The 22,516-nt window shown below is 49.6% G+C and overlaps 1 protein-coding gene across 4 annotated transcripts in view; it reads left to right on the top strand.

Annotated features, from left to right (window-relative positions):
* Positions 1 to 22,516, top strand: part of PACS2 (phosphofurin acidic cluster sorting protein 2) — a 59,002-nt gene that overhangs the window by 12,244 nt on the left and 24,242 nt on the right. For 2 of the 4 annotated variants that reach the window (XM_088524413.1, XM_088524412.1), the window contains exons 2-10: positions 5,605 to 5,692; positions 9,749 to 9,838; positions 11,631 to 11,756; positions 13,693 to 13,855; positions 14,998 to 15,071; positions 16,070 to 16,126; positions 18,395 to 18,454; positions 19,793 to 19,950; positions 21,938 to 22,028. In XM_088524413.1, coding sequence (XP_088380539.1) covers positions 5,605 to 5,692; positions 9,749 to 9,838; positions 11,631 to 11,756; positions 13,693 to 13,855; positions 14,998 to 15,071; positions 16,070 to 16,126; positions 18,395 to 18,454; positions 19,793 to 19,950; positions 21,938 to 22,028 — 907 coding nt within the window. Of the gene's footprint in view, positions 1 to 5,604; positions 5,693 to 9,748; positions 9,839 to 11,630; positions 11,757 to 13,692; positions 13,856 to 14,997; positions 15,072 to 16,069; positions 16,151 to 18,394; positions 18,455 to 19,792; positions 19,951 to 21,937; positions 22,029 to 22,516 lie in introns of all 4 variants that reach the window. The other 2 variants (XM_088524411.1, XM_088524410.1) reach the window with 1 other exon arrangement.

The raw sequence follows: 22,516 nt of genomic DNA, 5'->3' as shown, positions 1-22,516 counted from the left end.
GGCTGAGCAGAATGCTTTTGCTGTTTCAGCTTTTTTTGATCACAGTTAATATTGTAAAGCTGCAGTGAGTTTGTCACCCCCTCGCACAGGAGGGAGCTGCAAGGGACAGTAAGTTTGAGCTGCTTTTCCCTAGCTGGGACAGTTTCTGCTTAAGGGAATGCTAACCAGCATTTCCAGCGTGTTTAATACTGAAGGGAGCTCAGCTTTTCTGGTGGCAGGATCCAGGGTTTTTTGTGAATTATATTTAGCACTGACTGAGCCTACTTTGCCAGCTGTGCGTTGTTGCCTTGCAAGAACTGGCATTGTTCAAATCTAAATACAAGGCTGCAAGGAGGAGAAGGGAAAAAAACCTCCCTTTTATAATTATTTTAATATGTTTGGCTTAGAAGCCTCCTCCGAGCCGTGGCCAGGAAGGAACGGGGCTGTCAGCGTTGCCCCTGCGCTCGCGGCCGCGCTGGGGCTCGGCAGGGTGCAGGGCTGCTGCTCCCTGCGGCCCCGCTGGAGCTGGTGCAGCCCTGAACTGTCATTCCAACCTGCCCTGAATGCACTGGGGTTTGGAGTTGTGACTTCCCCTTTGGTGTCCCCCTGCCCCAGGCAGGTCGGGTTACTAGTGATGTGTTTTTGGAACCTGTGTGTGCTGGGGAGAAAAAAAAAATCATGCCTTCTAGTACTATATTTTCTTGTGCTCAAGGGCTGGTTAGCATTGTACCAAAAACTGTGATGAATCCTGAGATGCAAGTGCCACCCTGTTCCTCCTGGGGCTCAGAGCGGTGTTGAACACAGGGTAAGTTCAAGGAACTGCAGCTCTGCAGGGGTACTGGGGTGGTTGGGAGCACGTGCCTGATCTGGACGCTGACCAGAGCGGCAGCTTTGATGGACTTGGCTCTAATGAGAGCAGCGCTGGGATCTGCGGAGGGTTTTTTCCTAGCCTGAAAGCAAGCCCGTCAGCAGGATGCTTTGCATATTTGATTCCTGTTCTGGCTAATACCAAACGTACCCTTGAAGTTCAGAAATGCTTTTTGCTAGCCCTGACTGCTCCTGTCTTTATAGGGCATGTTGGGCTCTCAGTAAAAGAACAGGCAGATTCTTGGGCTCTAAATTACACCTACGTGGTCCTCCCATCTTGTGGTTTTGTTTATTTGTTTGTCTTCCAGGCCATGTTGTAGTCCTTGTAAACAGCTCCCTGTACCCTGTTCACTGAATGCAGCTGGTTTATAGGGGGGTTGCGGTGTGACGGTCTGCTCTGCTTGGGACGCACCCCCTGCCTGGGCAAAGAAACCGATCTGCGGGGAGAGCAAACAAATCAGTCGGTCCTGTTCTCCCAGCTGAAGGCTTCCTGGTCCTGAGCTGCTGGGACGAGGCTGGATGTGGCTGTTCCTGCTCTGTCTCTCTGCCTGTTTGCTGCCCGCTGGTACATTTGCTTGCCCCAGCTGGTACTAAATTAATACAACTGGTGTATCAGCTGTATTTGTGTCCTCTGTAATACAGAACCTGTAGCCCTGACAGGCTGTCAAAGGAGTCTTAACTGCAAATCAGCTTTTCATCACTTGCTGACTTTAGTTTGCAAAGCTAATAAAACACCTTCCTATTCCCCTGCAAACATCAGTCACACCTGCAGGCATCCCAGTTCCTCCCTGCCTTGAGTAGAGCCCTGAGAGCTGGCCAGGAATGCCTTGGCTCCCTGAAGGAAGAGATCTCTCTGCATTTTCCAAATGATATGTTGGCTTGGAGTATCTGACTTCTTTAATCTTTAGCTTTAATCCTTGGGCATATTAACTGTCTGGTGTTCCTCAAGTAGCAAACGTGCCCATGCAAAGCTCTGGGAGCTTTTCAGAATGATGCAGATGGGGCAAAATGTTGACACCCCCATCTCCTGCTTTGCTTGCTCCTTTGGAGCAGGTGCCGCTGAGCAGGACAGGATTTGGACAGTAAGAGGGTAGCAGCTGACTGTGCTTGTGTGCGTCCTTGTTAGGTCCCGGGCAGAAGCCTGTTGCATAAATTCTCCCATCCTCTTACCTATTTAAACAAGAGCTGCTGGCCGCAAGGTTTCTGTGGGTCTTAGTCTCTAGAATCTTAAGAGCCTAATTCCCGTGGTTAACCCGGGAGGTGGATCCTGCAGCACAGGAGCGGTGAAAGCCCCTGCTCTGCTCTCTCGGCTCCTCTGCCTTCTCCCTGAGCCGGTTCTCCCGGGCAGCACAGAAGGCCTGCCAGAGCCCGGTGAGCGTGGTAACTAGTGCTTGCATGTGTTGTGTGCATCCTCCTGGACACGGGTGGAATGGGCACTGGAAGCTGCTTGTGCAGTTGGTTGCAGGCTGCAAGCGTTTGTACCTCCCTCAAGCAGCTGCCTTGGAAAAATGCTGTGTGGGGCTTCTGGTCCAGGCCGCCCCGGCGCCCGCTCGGCTGATGCACAGAGCCAGAGCAGTTATGTTTGTCTGGAAAATTGTGTGTGTAGGCGGGCGTCTCCCTCCACTTCTCCTTCAAGTGTCTCACGGTTTATTTTGGGCCTGACTTGTGCGTAAAGTGTCAGCTCGGAGCAAAATACTCCAAGTTGGGGTCGAAAGTGCCAGGGAAGGAGGCCGCGGGCTGTCCTGAAATGCTGAAGTAATCCAGGTCATTTGAATCTGTCCAGGGACCTACTGGAGTCCAACTCCTTGTTTATGTCCATCAGTTTCTTGAAGTTTATAGACCTTAAGGAGGAGAGCTTTCCTGGAAAGCAACATTGCCTCTAGGAGCAGTTTTTCATGGTCTTCAATTTGGCCAAAGTTAACCTGCTTGGCGAGCCAGACTGCCTGCCGCAGCTCCCGTCTTGCACTTGGGGTACCCTATAGCCAGCAGAGCCTCCGTTATTATTCCTGCCTTCCATATGGCTTAACTGAAATACAGGGGTTTCATTTTTAATTTTTCCTTTCTGTTAGTTTGACTCTGTGTGAGTGAGATCTTAGTGCAGTTGCTCCCCATAGAGAAGCAGACATTCAGTTCGGTGAGGCAGGCTCTGGCTTAGAGGAGGTTGGTTGTCCTGATCTTTCCCTCCAAGGGATGTGAAAGCAAAGCATCCAGTGCATAAAGATTTTTGGCACCTTCTCTGGCTGTTTTGGGAGTGCTCGGTGTTGGATCTCAGTGACCAACCTGTCAGGTTCTTCTGCGGGTCCCTGTCCCTGCAGGGACGGGAGCTGCTGCCGGGCCCAGCTGTGCTGCTGGGGGAGATGTGGCACGTGCCTTCAGGCACGGGTGGGAGTCTCGGCTTTCCTTGCCTTTCCTTAACACCGTTTCCACAAACTCGGTGCTTTTCCTAGTTTTCCCTCTCTACGTGCAACCCTTGGTCAACGCCGCAACAAGCGTGCGGGGAGAGCGTGTGCCCACGCTTGCTGCAGTGTCGTTCTGAGCTTTTTATGAGCCACTCAGTAATCAGGCTGCCTGCAGCTTCAGCCTTTGGGCTTCTCAATTCCCAAGGCGAGTGTGTGCGCTAGGTTATTTTCCCTGGGCGTGCTGGAAACATGTGCATGGGGGAATCTTCCAGGCGTAGCTTTGTTGTTGTTCTTGCTGTAGCCGTGTGCAGCTTCTGCCCTCTCTTTCTTACCAGTGCTCAATAATGGTGACAAATCTTGACATACTTGTTGCTGAAAATGTTTTGTGAGGCCAGTTGCTGTTCTGATCCCTAAGACCTGACATAGATAAAGGAAAATCTGGGCTAAAGGCAGATATATGAGGGGAGGTGCTGCTCTCTCCAGAGACAGTGATGGTGGGGATCGAAACCTGCCTCCTTGCTGTGGATGTGGGCAGCTCGGGATCCCCGTGCCTGGCAGCGCAGGTACCCAGCTGGCTGTGGATATGGTGATGTTCTTGCAATTTATATGTTTTTAAAGCTGCTAGAGCAAAGCACAGCTCCTTTCAGCCATGCAATCTGGAGCTTGCTTTGATTTGTGAGCTACAAAGTTAGACCTGGAAGAATAGTGAGCATACTGGGGGCAAGAGTGGTTTGGGGAGCTGTAAACTGTAAGAGTGTCTGTCTTTTTCTTTTTTTCCGTTTCTTTCTTTTTTTTTTCTTCTCTTGCTAGAGAATACAAACATTTCATTGTTGTTGTGTGAAGTGCCTTTTACTGCCAGCAATGGGCACAAAGAAAGCAGATGTACACCATGTCTTTTTTTTTTAAAAAAAAAAAAAAGAAAAGCTTTTGTTTTCTGATCCCTGTAAGGGAGGCTTTTAATGTTTTTTAGTTTTTATGTTTTTCCTCTCCCAAGCAGCAAGTGCTCCGCAGGCCTCCATCAAAGCCCGCAAGGGCCGCATTGAAAGGAGCGAGAACAGCAGGGCCCTTCTTGCGCGGGGGACACAGCCGTTTCTGTGCCCACCTTCATCCGGGCCGAGCCGGGCCGCGCGGACAAGGCGCTTTGTCCCCGGCCAGGCACGGACAATGCGGGCGCCTTGTTCCACCTCCGCGCCGCCACCTGACCCGCCGCGGGCCGCGCCGCAGCGAGCGCGGCGCCATTGTCCCCGGCTCCGGCCCGGCCGGCAAAACAAGTGGCATCACCGCCTCCGTCCCCCAGCTGCGGGCGACGCTGCGGCGGCGACGCGGCCGTCTCGCCAGGCCGGCCCTGCGCCCCAGGTTTGGGGGCTGGTGACGGGGGCAGCGCTCAGAGAGCAGCCGGGTGGGCCGAGGTGGCGGAGACGCCGCGTGGAGCCGGGTGGGCCGAGGCGGTGGAGACGCCGCGTGGAGCCGGGTGGGCTGAAACCTGCCTCAGGTTTCTCCGTGCCTGCGGATGGGTTTCTAGGCATCCCCTCCTCACTACCCCAGCTGGTGGTAGCTGTTCTGTGGAGCTGTGACGCTGCTCGCGCCGCCGTCCTGCCAGCTCAGAGCCTCAGCTCGAGCTGCACCTACTGCACGTGTCCTCCCCTCCCGAGCTGCCCGCGCTGGGAGGCAGAAGTGAAATGCAAACAGCTCCAGCAGAACAAAGTGCCTTTGCCTGGGCGAGGAATGTGATTTACGCGCGTATGTGCGGCATGCGGACCCAGGCCAGAGGGCACCGCAGGGGTCGAGCTCTCTTTTTTCTCCCACTTTTTGTAGATGTGGGAGCCCCTTGCCAACACTTGTGTTTGGGGGCGGGGAGGAGAACGTGTGAGTTGGCAAGAGGAGCTGGGAGCTGGATCTATGGCAGTCAGCATCCAAAACTGGAAAAGCTAACAAGCTTGAGAAGCTTTGCAGAAAACTTTATAATTGGCCTGACTTGGGCTTGACCCTGGGATTTTTTTTTTTCTGGAATTTATTTCCTCTGACCGTAAAACTTTTGCTCTGATTCCGAGCAAGGATTCCCAGGCTGTGGCCTCTGGGAGCCCGTGCTGTGAGGTCCTCCCATGTGGCCAGGGGTCCATATCTATCAAACAGTGATGTCTACCCACTGTCCATGTCCTTGCACTTGTGGGAGGTTGGAAAGTTCACTCTGCATAGCCTGGGAAACCCCAGATACTTCTGCTGTCTTTATTTCTATATTTGTGTGTGGCTTGCAGTTGGAGTCTGTTCTCCCTCAAACTGAGATACTGCTCTGTGGGAATGGTGTTTGGAGCATTTTCAGGCATGAACATAACTATTTCTCTTCTGTTCCTGTTTGCAGGTTGTGCAGCTTGACACTAAAGAAACTGGTAGTCTTAAAGGAATTGGATAAGGAGCTTATTTCTGTGGTCATTGCTGTCAAAATGCAGGTAATTGCTGCTTATCTTTTAAGAATTAAATGTGTTGCCTGTGTGAAAATATTGGCAGATATGTGAGCTAAGCTTCTCCTCCTTGTGGGGGTCCATTGCAACCACAGGCTCTTTCCCAAATACAGCAGGGCATTCAGGATACGGAGAGAGTCTCTTTTTATCTTTCCCTCACGCTTCTACTGAATTTCCCTGTTGCAAGCAGACCATCCTGCACACTGAGGGCTCAGCCTGAGCTTGCCCCCGTGTAAAGATGTGTTACAGGTCATATGCTGTCACTAATTCTTTACAGGCCAAAGCCAAGACTGGATCTCTAACATGCTTCAGCTTTAGGGCAGAACATCTTTGGTAACTTGGCCCTGATTTGGGAGGAGCCAGGTTTGGGCCTGCTGTCATTGATGGGCTTCTCTGGCTGTTTTTTTCAGGGGCAGCTCTACTATCAGGAATCTCAGTCATTTTGTAGCTAGGTGCTTGCCAGCACCTGCACCTACTGCTTTGTTTCCTTAGCATACAGTATTGTCTTAGCTAAATAACATAGCGCAGGTTTGTGCCATTTAATTGTGTATCTATGTATAGGTCACACTGGAGGCAGGTTAGGGAGGAGGGGGGCTCAGTTCTGCTCAGTGTCAGTCTGGCTCCAGCGCTCCCACCAAATGTCAAAGCACCAACTGAAAACCTGATAGACCTCAAGGTAGAAAAGCGCAATTAATCATGCTGAAAGGCTGCTGCTTTTCAATAAAAATCCAGACAAACCCCTGCAGAGATCTGGTTGTGTCAAAGCACATAGAATCTGGTATGGAAGCTGAAATTGTGATGGGTGTATGATGCAAAAACAAGCAGCTGGGGATTCAAACATCTCATCTCTGAGCAGTCCAGCCAGCATAAAAGTGTGTTCCTCTGTGTTAAGACCATTGAATCAACCTACCCAGTAGCTGTAGTTCAGAGAATACCACTTATAGTTTCAAATGTCTGTGCTGCAGTTCCTTCCTCCTCTTCTTTCCCTCTTCCGCTGTGACATTTGCAGTCACCCGAGGGTTTTGATAGCATGAGGCAAATGCTTGGGGCTCTGGGACCTCTCTGAAGTGGGGTGACTTTGTCCCCAAGCCTGTGACCTGGAATGTCAGGGGCTGCCTTCCTTATAAGGGAGAGCAGAAGTGGAGCGATGCTTTGCCTTACCCTTGCACCGAGCTCTGCACGGTCGCAGCATGAGCAGTGAGGGCTGCAGCTCCTGGCTCTGCTTGTGGCTGCCCTTGGTCTGCGAGGAGGAAAAAGGGACTGTAAGGGATTGCTTCCCCTTTTGTGAGCTTGAGGCAAGAGGCAGAGAGAAGTGGGCAGCAAAAGGGATGCAGAGGGTTCACATGTGCACAGTAGGGAGCAGAAAGGTAGGGAATATGCTCAGAGAACTGTTCTGTGGGGCCTCTGATGATGCACAGCTGTGGGCTTTCAGGCTGTCAGATACTGCTTATCAAAGCTGAAAGCTTTCCATATGTTTGTACTCCTGACTGTGAAAGCCTGAGGCTCGTCACTGATGGAGCGGGTCTAACCTGGGTTGCAGAGCCTAGTACTTCTACTGGAGCACAATCTTCTGTCAAGGTTACTGCTGGCTATTTACGCCTTCTCTGTGTGAAAAGGTCAGAAATGCTGCCTCAGATCTGCACGCTCAAAGGGAGTTTTAGCAGTTGGGAGGGTTAGGCCTATTTAGCACTGAGGTCTATTTTCGATGCTGTCCTGATCCGTCTCGCTACAGTAACTCCGGCCCTGGGACTTGAGCAGGTCACCGCAGTCGCCCCTGGATCAGGGCAGTGCTGTTATCCCTGAAGAAGTGGAAGTGAAAGGGCTCGTCCTGCACCATTTGGGAAGTCTGGGGTGCTTGGCTGCAGCTTGGGTGCCTGCACCCTTCTTCCTTTGCCCTCGATCCGCTCCTGCAGCTGATGGTGCTGTGACACGGTGCCTGCCTGACACTGTCCTGGGGGATGCCCAGGGCTTCACCTTGGCTGTGGTCTGATCCTCACCCGTATTTCCTTGGGATAATGCTACTTAAAAGTGGGTCAGTAGCGACTCTGAGAAGAGGCACGAGGTGATTTGAAAGTCCCCCTCATTAAAAGGGTTTTAATGCAGAACTTCTGTGCTTGCAGTTACCGCTGTGATACTGACAGACTCTTTCAGGAACACTGAATTCCACCACTCAGGTTTCTGACACAGCTGTTGTTTTGAGGCTGGTGATACTGGATTGTCACATAGATGATCCCTGTTGAATGACTGACTCCCTTTTTTTTTTTTTTTTTTTTTGGGGGAATTGCAAGAGAGAGGTGTCTGTCACTGGAGCCCTTCCAGAGGGGGTGACTGAATTCCAATCTAATGAGCTCGTGTTACCTGCATTCCCATGTCTCCTTGCAGCCTCCTGAACAGCGATGTTCAAAGAGTTGTCAACTGCATTTCATGAGCCAGTGCTCTATTTATTTGCTATAGCATTTTAAAGGCAGCTATATTTGGTCTTCCAGTAGATTGTGTTGCATAACAAGTAAAGCAGCATTGCCACTGCTAGGAGCTCTGCACCACGGCAGTGGGGATGCTGCTGCCCCTGGCAAGCCATGCTCTTCCACGTGTGCTCCTTTTTGGGGGCATGGAGAGGCCTTGTGTTCTCACCCTGCTCTGCTTGTCTGTCTTCGAGCCGCTGGAGCTTGGGCCCTCTCTGCTTTTGCACAGAGCAGCCTGTTTGGCTCTGGGCAGGAGCGCAGGCACCTCTGCACATGGCAGCGCTCGCTCTGCCTGGGTGAGCCACGTGGCCGAGCAAGGGGGAGTGTGAACTAGGCTCTCCTGTGTGTCCCATCTCACCTCTCTAGTTGGGCTGATGCGGGCAGACCCAATTTTACTTTGACTGTATGGGGGGGTGTTTCCCCCAGTCCGTCTCCAGTTTTCCCAATGCTCCTTTTGTTTTGGGGAGCTACAGTTCTGCCCTTCTGGGAGAATGGCCTATGTAGATATAGCAGATCTGCAGTCTCAGCAGAATATTGAGCCAGAGACCTCAAACTTGCCACTGTGTTTGAACAGCCCACAAGTGCTTGCTAGGCAGCAGCTGGTCTCGTGCTTGCCTGCTAGCTTTCCTTGAAAAATTCTCCATTATGTGAAATCAAATGCTTATACAGCAAATAGTCCAGTAACTTGGTTAGCATATAGCAGTCCAAACACAGTATTGATTTGAAGCTGCCCTGCAATCCCATCAGCTTTCCAGACTATTGCAATGCCTACTGTTTTCTTTTACCACCACCCCCCCCTTTTTTATCATCCCAATTACTTGGAGTCATTAGGATATTTAAAATTTCCACCTTCCCTGAGCCGGGGGAGCATATAAAAAAGAACAAACAAAAATACCTGTCCTTCATAGTTAACACCGGGGATGTAAATGTGACGCTGCAGCCTCTGAAGCCCAGAGGTGAAGATATTGGTAGGTACTGGCTGGAATCATAAAATAAGACTTTAACTTGGGGGATGGGGACTGACTCATAGCTTTTGAATGCTGGGGTTTGGCAGAACAAAAGCTGCTTTGTTGCAGTTAGGGACAGTAAATATGCCCAAATCTTCATTAGTCAAATATCTCCCTTTCATCTCATTAATATTTCACAGAAGTGCAAGGTTGGATTTGTCTGTTTATTTTCTCTGTGCTAATACCTGAAAATGCTTCCCAGTTTTGAAGAAGTAGGTTTGGGGTGAGACCTCAGGCCAAGGCTACCCCCGTTCCTGCCCAGTGCCCCATCCAGGGCACCTCTGTAGGGTGGACTCCACTGATGAGGCCAGCGCTGTCCTGGCAATGCCCACGGGTCAAAGCCCATTCCTTCAAGTTCTCAAGGGATCCCACTAGCAAGAGCTGACGCCTTTTTTATGTTTTTCCTGGGACAAGGTAGATTGTGCAGCCCAAAGGCAGCTCAGGTGGTGCAAGTGGTATTGGGGGAGCAGGACTCGTGATACTTGGAGCTCCCCTGTCCTGCTGGTGCCATGGGGCTGGGCTGTGCCTGGGTCGGCTGCTGGGGAATTCACCTGCTGTGTTTGATTTCCGAGCAGGGCTCCAAACGCATCCTGAGGTCTCACGAGATCGTGTTGCCCCCGAGCGGACACGTGGAGACGGAGCTCGCGCTGACCTTCTCGCTGCAGGTAACGCAGGGCTTGCCTGGGACTGCTGCTTTTCAGTGTGCAGGGCTACTTTGTGGGTCCGACCTGAAGATCCTTCTTTGCCCCCCTTCATGTTGCGACCTTGGCCGGAACCGAAGCAGACCAGAACGGCTCTTTTTTTGCCTTCCATTATTTTTCTAAAGAGTGGAAACTGGGGACAGGCAGCCATGGAGAGTAGCATGGAAGATCAGGCCAACAGGAATGTAGTTTTGGAGATGACAGGAGAATCTCTCATCTGGAGCTGCTCAGGAAGGCACCGTTCTGGGAAGCAGGATCTGCTCTTGGCTCCAGAGTCATAGGGAGAGCTGGGAACTGGGACAACTGTATTTTATGGACTCCTCTCTTTCCTCGTTCATGCCGCCCTCACTGCTACCTCGTGAGCAGGGAAGCCTTCAGAAGAGGAGCGTGAGAAGGGAGCAGGGTTAATGCAGCGAGGTGCTGCAGGAAGGATTTAGGGCTCTTGGATTGCGGTGAGGCCTGGGAAGCCTTCCTGAAATGGCACAGCAGGATTTCTATGGCAGTGTTTATAGTTTCTCGGTTGGAAGGTGGCTGGAAGCTGCTCTAGCTAGGACTGTAGCCGAAGCCAGCCGCTATGTGAGCGGTGCCGGGCCGCGGAGCGCGGGCGGGTGCAGCGTGGCCGGCCCTGCGCCGCCGCCATCCGCGTCTCGCTCCCTCAGCGCCTCGCACCGCGTCTCGCTGTGGCTGCAGCTGCGGCCTCCTGTGTCTTCAGCCGCCTCCCTCTCCGCTCTTTCTCCTCTGCAAAACTCTTGGCCCTCGCCTAGAGCGTTTCCTTGTCAGCGTTACAGAGCCGGATGACAGGGCAGCCTGTGTCTGGCAGGCCTTGCTCCTGCAGAAGGGACAAGCTTCTTGCTGCTCTGTTACACAACGAGGGTAGCGATGGGTGTGATCCTCTTTCACCTTGTTAGCTCGGGCTTAGCCAGCAATAGCCTTGCTTGCAGGTGAGCTGGCATCATCCTTGCTGCTAGCACGGCTGTGCTTTTCCATAGCCCTTCCTGCTTTCACAGCATAGAGTGAAATTCTCCAGATATTCCAAGCACAACATTGCAGCTCCGTGGCGTGTTAATTCACGTGCTTGTTCTAGTAAACCTTTCCAGATGGAAGGGATTATGTCACTGGGGCTTCAGAAAGAATTTCTCTAGCTGTTCTGGTGTGTGCGATGGCCTCGTGTTTTCTGAATTTGGAGCTTGTTGCTTTCTCTAAAAGTTTTGATCTCGAATGTTTTGAGCTGAACTGTTTCCTCTCCAATCTGTGCCCTGGGCTGACAATTACTGAGAAGTTTTTGGTTGAAACTATTCTGCAGAGCTGATAAGCCATGGCTGGAGTTAAAAATAGCTCATCTGTGCAGTGAGAACAACTCTTCTTTTCTTGTGGAGGCCCTTGTGTTTACGTGGGCAGCTGAGTGGCCTGGTTGTCTCTGGGACCCTGGGGATTTTTTGTCATCTCTGCAAATATTTGTTAGAGGTGGCCAGGAAACACACCTTTGATACAAGTGTGCACATGTAGGACTTGAGCCTTCAAGTTTAATCCCTGAAAACTGTACATGTTGAAACCGAGCTGGCCTGGGACCAAGTGTGGCCGGAGCTTTGGTTTCTGGCCTGTGCTGCAGAACCCAAGTGTTGATTCGGCTCTAGGCTCCTCTAAAAGTGCCTAGAGTGCATGAACCTCTAGGAACGGGGTTTACCTGCGAGCTCAGCAGCCTGGGAGGGAGCCTCGAGGGCCTCAGTGAACCTCTCAGTTGTGTTTGCATCCTCAGTACCCTCACTTCCTGAAGAGAGAAGGCAACAAGCTTCAGATCATGCTGCAGCGGCGCAAGCGGTACAAGAACCGAACGATCCTGGGCTACAAGACCCTGGCTGTGGGCTCTATCAACATGGCTGAGGTGGGCAGCATTCGGTGGGGCCCGTGTTTTCAAGGGTGGACACTTTTCCCTCCTCTTTGCATTGAGCCCAACGCTGTCGTTTTCCTCATTAAGAAGCACCTGCATGGATTTCATGTATCTGGCTTTAAAATTGTAAGTAGGGATCACAGAGCAAGATTTTAAATAGATTTTAGCACCAAGTAATATTGTGAATTTTCTGGATAATACCTTGAGAACAAAAAAAATGTCACAAGGTTGGCTTATTCCCTTCTGAGCATTTCTTTTAAGATTAGGGGAACTGGTATTCAGGACACTTCAGCATGACTTAAAAAACACTAAATATTCCGAGTGCCATGTTTTTGGGAAAAGACACCAGAAGGTGTAGTGTGTTTGGTTCAGTTCAGCTAACGTGCACTCATCTCAGGTTAGTCTTAAACGTAGAATCTCTTATTTCAGATGCCTAAAGCAAGATCATTAGGGTCACTAGGGCAAATGTTCACAGGCAAGGAAATACTAAGGTTAAAGCAGCTGAGGTTTCCTGTGCCTCTCTGTGCTGCTGTGTTAGGCTTCATTATCAAATACCCTTTATCATTTTGCCTGAAACCCCTTTTGCTGTTCTCATTTCATGGCTATTCTTGGCAGTGTAGTGGAGTGCTGCTCATGAGGTAAACGATAAAATCTGCAGATTTGCACTTAGAATTAATGGTGGAATTGAGTGTGGGTGAATTATGCACTAAAGCTTTCTGGACAGCTTAGCTCTGTGCTTTGTTATTTCATGCCTTGTTTAATCTGTGCTCTGTGTCCTTTTGAACATTTAGCGAGGGCTTAGCAGTAGCAAGCTTGGTTTAACACCAACCTTTTTCATCAGGCTTTATTCTGTCAACAAATTGGTTCCATCCAGAATAAGCTCATACTATGTGTTGTTGAGCTATTACTGTATTAATTATAAAGAGCTCTCATTTGTGAGTTAAACTTCCCTTACGCTTGTAGTAAAAGGGGAATTCTCCTTTGGAATTGGCTAAATACTGATTTACGATGTTGCAGCTGATATTTTTCCTGTACTGTATTTGATTTAAGAACTAGAAATTAAATACTGCAGTAAGGCAGAAAGTGTGTGGTCTTGTTAATTAGACCCATCAGGGAACTTCTGATGGCCATTTGCTGCTGGAAGGCAGCATGTGGTTTTTCTCATGTCTTTTTGTAACGTCAGCCATCTGAGGTTAGGAGGTTATAAAATTCTGAAGGTTCATTTTTCCTCTCCAGCTCATCTAGAATACTTTTGAAATCGAAAACTTTGGGTAAACAAATCTCGTGTCCTTTCCTAAGCCTCTTCTCCCCTTTGCAGTTTGCAGTATAATGACCCCTAAACAGTGACAAATTTAATGAAAAAAATACAAAAAAAAAACACACACAAAAAAAACCTTTGTGGTTGAAACAAAAGCCTGGCAGACGATTGGAGATGTGAGTATGTGCAGAGTTTAAGAGCAGCAGGACATATGTTCTTCATCAGTTCAGGTCATTTTAAAGCCTGTGAGGAGCTTGCAAAGCAGCATGTGGGCAAGCGAGTGGGGAAGGGGCTTCTGGCTCTGTGCTGGGGCAGGAGAAAAACCTGAGCACTAAGTTCTGGGGAAGGCCCTGCTGTGAGCATCCAAATTGGTACTTGATAAGTAAATACATAGTAATGAGGCAGTCAGATAATGTGTTTGAAGGATGAAGTAGTCACATGTAAAGCTCAAAGTTTTTTGTTTCCTTCCATCACTTGATAGTCAAATAAAATCTCAACTAACGTTGCATATTTCCTGCAAGTGGTTCCTGTAGTTGCAGAGCGTTGGCTTCTTTCCATATTAGAAATCTGGAGTAATCAATTAACATAAGTAATTCTTGTAGTATGCAAATGATGTAAGCTTAAACCTATTTATATGCAGGCACTGCTTTCACAGCCTTGTTTCTGCTGCAGGTCATGCAGCACCCAACAGAGGGTGGCCAGGTCCTGAGTCTCTTCAGCAACATCAAAGAAGCTGCAGTGAAGGTAGCAGAAATCTGGATCTTCTCTCTGTCAAGCCAGCCAATTGACCATGAAGACAGCACTATGCAGGCCAGCCAGAAAATCAAGTCTACAGGTAAGGGTACAACCACATGCTCTGAGGACTAGTGTTTTTCTGGCTGCTGGAGTTAAATCCCACCCACACCAGATGTTTTCTGGGACAAATGAGGATCAGTTTGCACAGGTTCTGAGCCTGTAACTGATTAATACAAAGAGAAGCGTTTTTGCAAACTTGCTGCTGTGGAAACAGGGAGCGTGACAGGAATTGGAGCTTGAGTTGTCAAAGCTTCTGCACATTGCACCAGGCCAGAGCAGCCATCCAGCAAGAGTCACCTGTGATCTAGTGAACAGGTCAGCTCATGTGAAAGCCCCAAGGAAGCCAGAGCTATTTGGGAGGCAAAGATGCAGGTCGAGAAGGAAAATACCATCCCTGAGGTAAACAGTTGCAAGTGACTGATGATCTTCCAGCTTCACTGGCAGGTCAAGAGCGTGTAGGTTCTCATCTGCCTGAAACTGCTGTATTCAGGAAATTCACATTTGGGTCATTCTTCCAACTTTTTTCATTTAGATGTTATTAATTTGTGTATGACCTACATGCCTGCCATGTTGAGCTGTGGATTATGGTCTGTTTTAGTAGTGTAAGTGCAATGTTGTGCCCTGCGTAGGGAAGTCACTGGGTTTCTACCCATGATGATCTTCCACCTTCTATGCGGCACCAGCCGTTCTTCTGCCAGAAGAATGAAGTGTTGAAGGCAGTGCCTGTGTATTGCTGCAGGAGCATGGGGGAAAAGCTCTGAAGCCAGGCAGCTCACCTCAAATACCATTTCAGTAAGGTCTTGTAGAATCTCCTGTTTTGCTGCTTTGAGCCAGTTGTGCCCATGTAAGGTAGGGAAGAAAACAGGGTTTCTTCCCTTTTGGAGAAACCTCTGTGCTTCCTGTTGTCAGGTGGTCCTTTTCAAGGTAAAAGGAGATGGTTTTCTGAGGAGCCTATCTGTCTACTGGTCCTTCCTTCCTGTTAGCTATGTTCTTTCTTGTTTTTCATCTCCAGGAGCTTCCTATCCTGCTGGTTCTAGCATAGTTAGAAGATGAACTAGAAAGCTGTGTTCCCTTTCTTAGTTTGTGGCTGTTTGAGTTGAACTTCTGTCCTTCTGAGAAGAGGCTGTCTCCTCACCTTAAAGGAGTTTCACAGGATCTCTCCCCTCTTTCCTTCCCTTTCAGACAACTATTCCGAGGAAGAGTACGAGAGCTTCTCTTCTGAGCAGGAGGCCAGTGATGATGCCGTACAGGGCCAGGTACTGTTTAGGGCATGGCTTCTTCCTGCAAGAGCTTCAGCAGAGAACCCGCACTCTGCATGTGTTTGAAACTAAAGGCTGGTTTGTCTCCGTTCGAGACTGTCACCAGGTGTTTGGCTGCAGTAGCAGAAGGAGGACAGGGATGCACAGTAACCCACATCACCGTGTGGTGACTTATTTGATCACGTGTTTGGGCACGAGCTGCTTTAACAGTAAAACATCTGCATTCCTGTGCAGTTCCTGTGCTTAACGCTTGAGGCATTTGTTGATCACCTCTGTAATGCTGATTGGATTCAAAGACCCAACTAGGTCCCTGCCTGTAATTAAAGGGCCATTGGGGTCTGACTCAGACTTGTAGTGGTTAACTCCTTCTGCAAAGTGGCTCCTTTAAGAATCCCATTGGGTAGATATGAGATGCTTTTGAGTATGAGTCTTATTTGCCTTCAGGTTCTGGCATCACCTGCTTTTTACCTCCTGGAGGTGACAGAGAGGAACTGAAAGGTGGGGCTGTGACTCTCCTCGTTCCTTGAATGTAGAACTGGTGCTGTTCTACTTCTCCAAGCTGTTTTTCCTGGCTCTCTGCAGATCTAGTTCACTTTCTTTTCCCTCTGCCATCATAATAGCAAGTGAATAAGGCAAATGCTGGAAGCCTGGAAGACAGTGCAACAAGTTCAAAAGAGTGTGGGCATAGTGTAGTGGCATGGGCCAGCTGCTTTGTGCCTAGCTGCAGGAGGGCATATGGGCCCCTGGAGGTTTAGCACTGTGCCTCCTTTGTGCCTCTTGGTCCTCAGTGGAGGTACTTCAGCCTCCCACCACGTGCTTTGCCTCTGCACCACTTCCAGGTGACATTGAAGCAAATGCTGTTAAGGGGAAGTCTGCCAGGGAACTGTTTGTCTGACTCAGCAGTTTCTAATATTGCATGGAGGGAAGATTTTTGTAACTTAAATGCTCATGTGTCCAGATCACAGAGGTAACCCAGGAATCCTCTTTCTGTTCAGGATTTGGATGATGATGAGTACGAGCTGGGGAAGCCCAAGAAGCAGCGGAGATCGATAGTAAGAACGACGTCCATAACCAGGGTCGGTGGAAATTAGTTTTACTAACACTGACGGGGTTTGGCCAGGATGCACAGTGCATGAGGGTGATGGGAACCACCCCAGGAGACATGAACTGGCCCAGTGGGGAGCTTGGGGGCATGTCACAGCATGGGCATGAAGACCTAGCACAAGCAGCCAGATCAGGGAGCCCAGGGTTGTGTGTACATGATGTATTGAGTGTCCTCTGGCTGCAACATGAGGGAGCTCCAAATACCATGCAAGTGTGTGAAAATCACCCCCAACAAGAAGCCTGCTCAGGATCCACGATCACAGAGTGCTGGAAGGAGCCTTACGTGGAAGGGAGCTCTGCTGCCTGTGCTCTGCCTGGGTGAGGGCTGTGAGGAGGCTTCAGAATGAAATTAAGCAGAGGGCTGGAGCTTGGCAGATGACCCTGAGGTGGTGCACATGGTGCTGGGGCAATAGAAGCAGATGGATATTGAAGGCCTTGACAAGCAGCATGCAGCTGCCCACCCTTCTTCAGCGAGCATGCATGTGCCTGCCAAGTTGCACATCTGCTTGGAGCACTGACTTGTGCTTGACCCTGCTCTGATGTAGCTTTCTGCTTCCACAAGTTTTTATGCATGTCCATAATGACAGTAATTTAGAATCATCAGGATGGGCCATGTATTTTGGACTTGTTCCTAAGTTTGGAGATTAGTGCAACTCCTGCAAGGCTGTTTCTAAAATCCATGTGTCTGAAACAAACCCTGTTTTGGCCTGAATCTGCCACTAAAAAAAATCTGTGTATGAGGTAAGGAGTGTTCTGGCTCATATTGCTGGTGTCCTTAGTATTGTTTAGAAGTATCAACAACCGGCCAGGGCAAAACATACGCTCTGGTGGTTATAAACTGAATGTTTAATAAGAGTAACATCTTTCTAGCTCTGCCCACCGAGTGATCCTGAATCTCCTGTGTGCAGGACTGGTTCAAAACCCAGTACCCAGCTCCAAGCCCAGCAGGCTTCCTCTCTGATATGGCTGTTGAACCGTTCAAGGCAGCAAATAGCTTTTGCCATGTGCCCTTTGCTGCCACATCTTGGGTCTGCTCCCTCCACAGACTTGTGCTGATTCAAGGTGTTTGGACAGTTTTGCTTGACATCCTGAGCTGGATGACAGCCCTCCCTATGATGAGGGCATCACTCCTTTCTGAGTATGTTCAGGACAAAAAAAAAAAAAAGAGCTCTTCTGTGAGTCTGTTTAAGGCCTGGTGGATTCATTTCACCTAGACTTTAGTTCTCTAGAAGGTGGTGGCAGCTCACAAAGGTTTTAGTTCAGGAGTAAAGGGTCAGGTTAGGAGGAGGAACACGAGGTGTCTGAGCCCAAAGTGGGAGGACAGATGGGCTTGCAGGAAGTGTTCATGTGAGGAAAAAATAACTGGCAAAATAAGCAACTTCTTTCACCAAATAGAATCCTTGTGCCAGCTGTTTTCTCCTCGCTCAGGGATGTCACTTCAAGTGCCTGTGACCTTGCACACCTGACCCTTTCCTGTCCTCCTTGTCTGGAGACTACGCATATTATTTTGGTTAGTGACAGGATTGGGCAGCTCATGGCAAATTGGAGCTGGTTTGTCCTTGGGGGAAGCAAATGAAAAGCAGATGAGGCCCCTCTGGCTTGTGTTCCTTCTGACTTGGTGCCGTCTGTGTCCCAGATCTGGGGTATCACACTCTGAAAACATTTTTATTCTGATAGGCAAATGATGAGCTCCATGATTTGATAAAGTGCCCTTTATCAAATAAGAGATAAGAGCCTGCCAGGATGAACTGCAAGCTCCAGGAAAACCAGTGCTTTGCTGTTTTGAGGGGTGGGGGGAAGCATATCTGTGTTTTAGGCCAGTGAATGGATAGATGTCTGTGTTAGCTTTCAAGAGGCAGAAAACTTGATTCTTAAATGCTTGCCAAAAACTTATTAGACAGCTACAGGAGACTATTTGGCAGGTAACTTTTTTTTTTAATGTTCGCCTCCAGCCCAACAGAGCCATCTGTCAGACCAGCAGGTCTGTAATGTTTGGTGGTGTGGAACCTAATTTGTTGTAATGCGGGAGGGAAAGGTGTGGGGTCTGAAAGCTGGTTGCAGTGCGAGAGCAGCAGAGCCAGTTGGTTTGTTGTCCCCTCGATAGTCTGGTTTGAAGCAGCAGCTAAGCGTCAGTCAGATGTGTCTAGGTTTCTTATGTACTGAAAGAAAACAGTTCACTTGCACTTTATTTACACCAAAGTGTCTTTAACTTGCAGCAACAAAACTTCAAGCAGAAGGTTGTGGCATTGCTGAAGAGGTTTAAAGTGTCTGACGAGGTAAGTAATGTGTTCTGGGTTTGCTGCTGTCTGTTGTCCTCTGACTGCTTAGTGCATCGTGCTTCAGTCTTCAGGAGCTGAAAGAAACTCTGTTTCCACCCAGTTTCCTTCAATTTAGTTTCAAGCCTGCAGCAGATGTGACCTTTCCTGCCTCCCTAGCCCTGTATGGAGGCTCAAGGGCCAATTTTAAAATGTCATCAAACATTTTCTAGACCTAGTTGGATCAAAACCAGATTTTGGCAACCACCTGTGTGCCCGTTAGTTTTGCAGACTGCTTTGAAATGATATTTGACCCTTTCAAAGGCAAGGAGTCCACTGTGTATGTTGTTAGTTGAGTTAAATCTCAGCTTGTTTGATCATCTTACTAGAACAGCCAGGCAAGACATAATAGAGAACACAGATCCACGAGAGGTTCAGCTGTCTGTTTGGACCTGAAAAATAAGACATAGAGCTCAAGAAACCTGTGTAGCCTTAAATATATAATATAAAAACAGTCAACAACTCGTTTGGCTGCCAGTCCACGTGCTGCTTTTGTGGCTTGTGGGAAAGAGTGAGTAACAACTCGTGCTTCCTTACCCTTCCAAGCAGCGCTGTTAGCTTTGCTGCTCTTCCCAAGTTAGCTCTGCACAGTCAGCACTCGTAGCAGAGGTCTCAACCAGCTGAGCTGTTGCTTTTCTAGAGCCATCACCCTCAAAACAAGCTCCAAGCTGTGCACAGCTGCACAGTAGGTGCCTCTTTACTCTGTGATATGTGAGAAGAAGCCCTTGGAAGTCAGGGTGGGAGATGTCTGGTTTTTGGTTTTGCCTGTGGGTGGCAACCAATCCTTGTCCAGGTTTCGGACGCCTCCTGTGGACGCTTTTGTCACTTCTCTACTTGCTTGGAAGTCAGATATTGAGATGATGAGGTGCCATGGCAACTTTTTCAGTAAATCCCACGACAGGCTACACTGTTGGGAGTATTGTGTTTCTGTGCTTGTGCTAGGAAAATTGGTCTCTGTAAGGCTTTGTTTATGGAGGGGTTGTGTGGTCATGCAATCCCTTGTTCATAGCTTGTTCATAGATGCTTCATCTAATAGATAAGTGTTGTTTAAGCGGACGCTGACAAGCGTGGCCGTCCCTGCAGCACACACTGCTCACGTCCTCAATGTTTCTGTTGGGCACAGCAGCCTTGCGCTGGCAGCAGGATCTCCGTCCCCAGTGTGCCCTCTCCTTCCCGCTGCGCGTGCCCTGGGGCTGGCAGCCCTGCCAGGCTGTGCTGCAGTCCTGAGGGAGCTCAGGTGACGTGGGATTCATTAGCTCTGCACTGAGGCAGCGCTATCTGTTTTTGCCCTGCATATAGGTTCTGGATTCAGAACAGGACCCAGCAGAGCATGTTCCAGAGGTGGAGGAGGACTTGGACCTTCTATACGACACTCTGGATATAGAGAACCCCAGTGACAGCGGGCCAGAAATGGAGGATGATGACAGTGTCTTGAGCACTCCAAAGCCAAAGCTAAAGTAAGTAGAGGATGGCTGGTGCTGTGCAGCCCCCTGCTTGACCAGGTGCTCTTGGTTCTGTCTCCTTACTGAGTGCTGAGACTCCAGAGCGACCCTGTCCAACATCAGCACAGATTAGTTTGTTTCCCGGCCCTGCTTTTTCCCTCCTTGCCCAGTGTCAGAATCTCTGTGTGTTACCTTAACTCAAATGACTGCTCATGAACTGATGGTGTGTGGGGAATCCATCTGGCTGCAGGGAATTTTCTTTCCTCCTGCCCGCTGAATGTTGCGCCTGCCCAGGCAGCTGAGCAGGGGCAGAAGCTGTTGCCAGGCAGTGGGATTAAGCCTTACATTGGTGTTTTGAAGAGATGGTAGGAGCAGGCAGGAAATCTGGTGCTGAGGCAGGAGATGTGGCTGGAAACTGCAGGGGTAGAGGGGAGGAACGGATGGGCAGAGTGGCTCTCTGGAAGAGCTCAGTAGATCCCCTGTGGAAGGCATGGAGATCAGGCAGGGCTGCAGGAAGCGGAGCGGTTCCTCAAGGCCTAAGCGGGTGACTGTTGCACACGTAGATGCCTCCAAGCCCATTCCGAGCTAGTTGCTGTGGATATTGGCAGGTGGGTGGTCACAGCAGTGTGGAGCTGAGCCAGGGACTGCTTTCTTGGGGCTTAGGGTCTCAAGCAGATGCAGCACCCTGGGCCAAGGGTTTCTGCTAGAATTTCCGCCCAAATAAGACCTAGACACTGAGCCCGTGGGAGCTGCAGTGATGCTTGTGGCTGCCTTGTGGCTGCATGCTTGGGCCCAGGAGGTTACCATAGCTCTGGAATGATCAAAACCTAGCACAGCAGTAGGTCAGTACTGTATCTGCTAAATGGCGGCTAATTACCCGATGTCACAGTGTCCTAATTAATGTGGAATGACCTAGTTGGGCTAGGAATCAATTCTTAGTCTGCAGCCACTTGTTTCCTATCAATGAGCTAGAAAACATCAAGGATAGATGGGGGCAGGAAGGGTAAGTGCTTAAAAGGCATTGGGCCCTTTACTCGTTGTGTTGCCCCCGGTAGGCCCTGCCTTGAAGGGATTTGGAGGTAGATACTTTGGGGTAAGCAGCTGCCTTGAAGCAAGGTGAAGCTTGAACTGCGCACACTGAGAGCTCGTGTCCTCTCCCCCAGCACCACAAGTGAGGAGCTAACTGTTCTGGGATGTGTGATTGCTGCAATAAAAATCTGTTGCCTGCATTTGATCCCTGGGAGATGGTTTCTGGGTGAACTGTGTGCAGTTCTTGCGATCATGTGGTCAGAAGGCTGTTAAGAACACCCATGCTTGTAGGCAAGGCTGCTCCTGCAACTAGAGCCTTCAGCTCCTTAAGCTGTAATTGAGTCCTGTAGCCTGCTGTGATGAGCTGCCTGTCTTTGTGGGAGCACAATCTGATTGTACGCACTGCCTTATCTGACTGAGCAAATGTGTAATTGGATCCTAGGGCTGGCAGCCAAATCCAGATGCAAGCTGGAAACAAAATCCATATTAGCACCAAAAGTCACTTATCGGCAGGAGCGCAGTGTCAGTGGGGGACGGTAATTCCACTTCACTTGCTGTCTTTCAATCACGAGTTGAGGCCCTGTCTGGAATGGCATCCTGTTCCAGCTGTGCAAACACGGAGCTAGAATTGCACTGTGAAACTCTGCACCTGGTGCTCGGGGTAGCAGGGACAAAACTCCTTCTGTGGGATGAGCGTGCATCTGTTCTGCTGCACGGAATGCTGGACCTCCAGCCACCCACATTTTATGGAGCAAAAAGCTGCCTTTCCAGTCAGTGTCAGGGCTACATCACGGTCCCTGGACTTACCAGCCTCTCTTGCTGCACATCCTTTCACTCGCAGAAACAGTTTTACCTGAGCCCTCAGGAGCAGTAAGATACTCTGTGAACTCTGTGATTATGGCTTCTCTGAGAACATGCTGGACTCTTGCTGTTACTGCATCTAATAGTAAGATTTTTTTTTTTCCTTATACAGACCTTACTTTGAAGGATTGTCGCACTCCAGCTCTCAGACAGAAATCGGTAGCATCCACAGCGTCAGGAGCCAGAAAGAGCCGTCAAGTCCTGTAAGTTATGTTTCGAGAAGGTTATTTATCTGCAGCTGGTGTAGCAGCCCCAAGGCCCCATCTACCTTTCCTTTGAAAGGGAAGTACTCTGGCCCCATTGGGTTAGCCTGCCGTGTTCGACCCTGCCATTTACACTGTCTACAGGTATATTAGATCCCAGAAAATACAGCTCAGTTCCAGGGTGCTTTCTGGCCTCCCTTGTGTTTGTAGAACGTCATTTAGAGTAGTAAATGTTAAAGGTTTGTTTCTGTGAGGCTTTTAGGTGCTGAGTGAAGGGGGTAAGTGTGTTCCCTCAGGACTGCAGCGCCTCGGAGAGGCACTAAGGAGCAACAGGGCCTTGATAGGAGGGAACATGCTCCATTCTGGGCTTTTCTGCACCCAGAGTGCTCTGGAACCAGGAGAAACCTTGCCCTGAGCAACTGCCACGATGGCAGAACCTGGACCATGTGCACGGGTACCACATCTTCTCTGGGGACATCATAACCCAG

This window comes from Tinamus guttatus, unplaced genomic scaffold (assembly GCF_059628265.1).
Source record: "Tinamus guttatus ecotype Peru unplaced genomic scaffold, ASM5962826v1 Tinamus_guttatus_pri_ptg000211l, whole genome shotgun sequence".
Classification (NCBI taxonomy): Eukaryota; Metazoa; Chordata; class Aves; order Tinamiformes; family Tinamidae; genus Tinamus; species Tinamus guttatus.
Note: the sequence above shows the minus strand (reverse complement) of the source record. Positions and strands in the feature narration are given on the sequence as shown.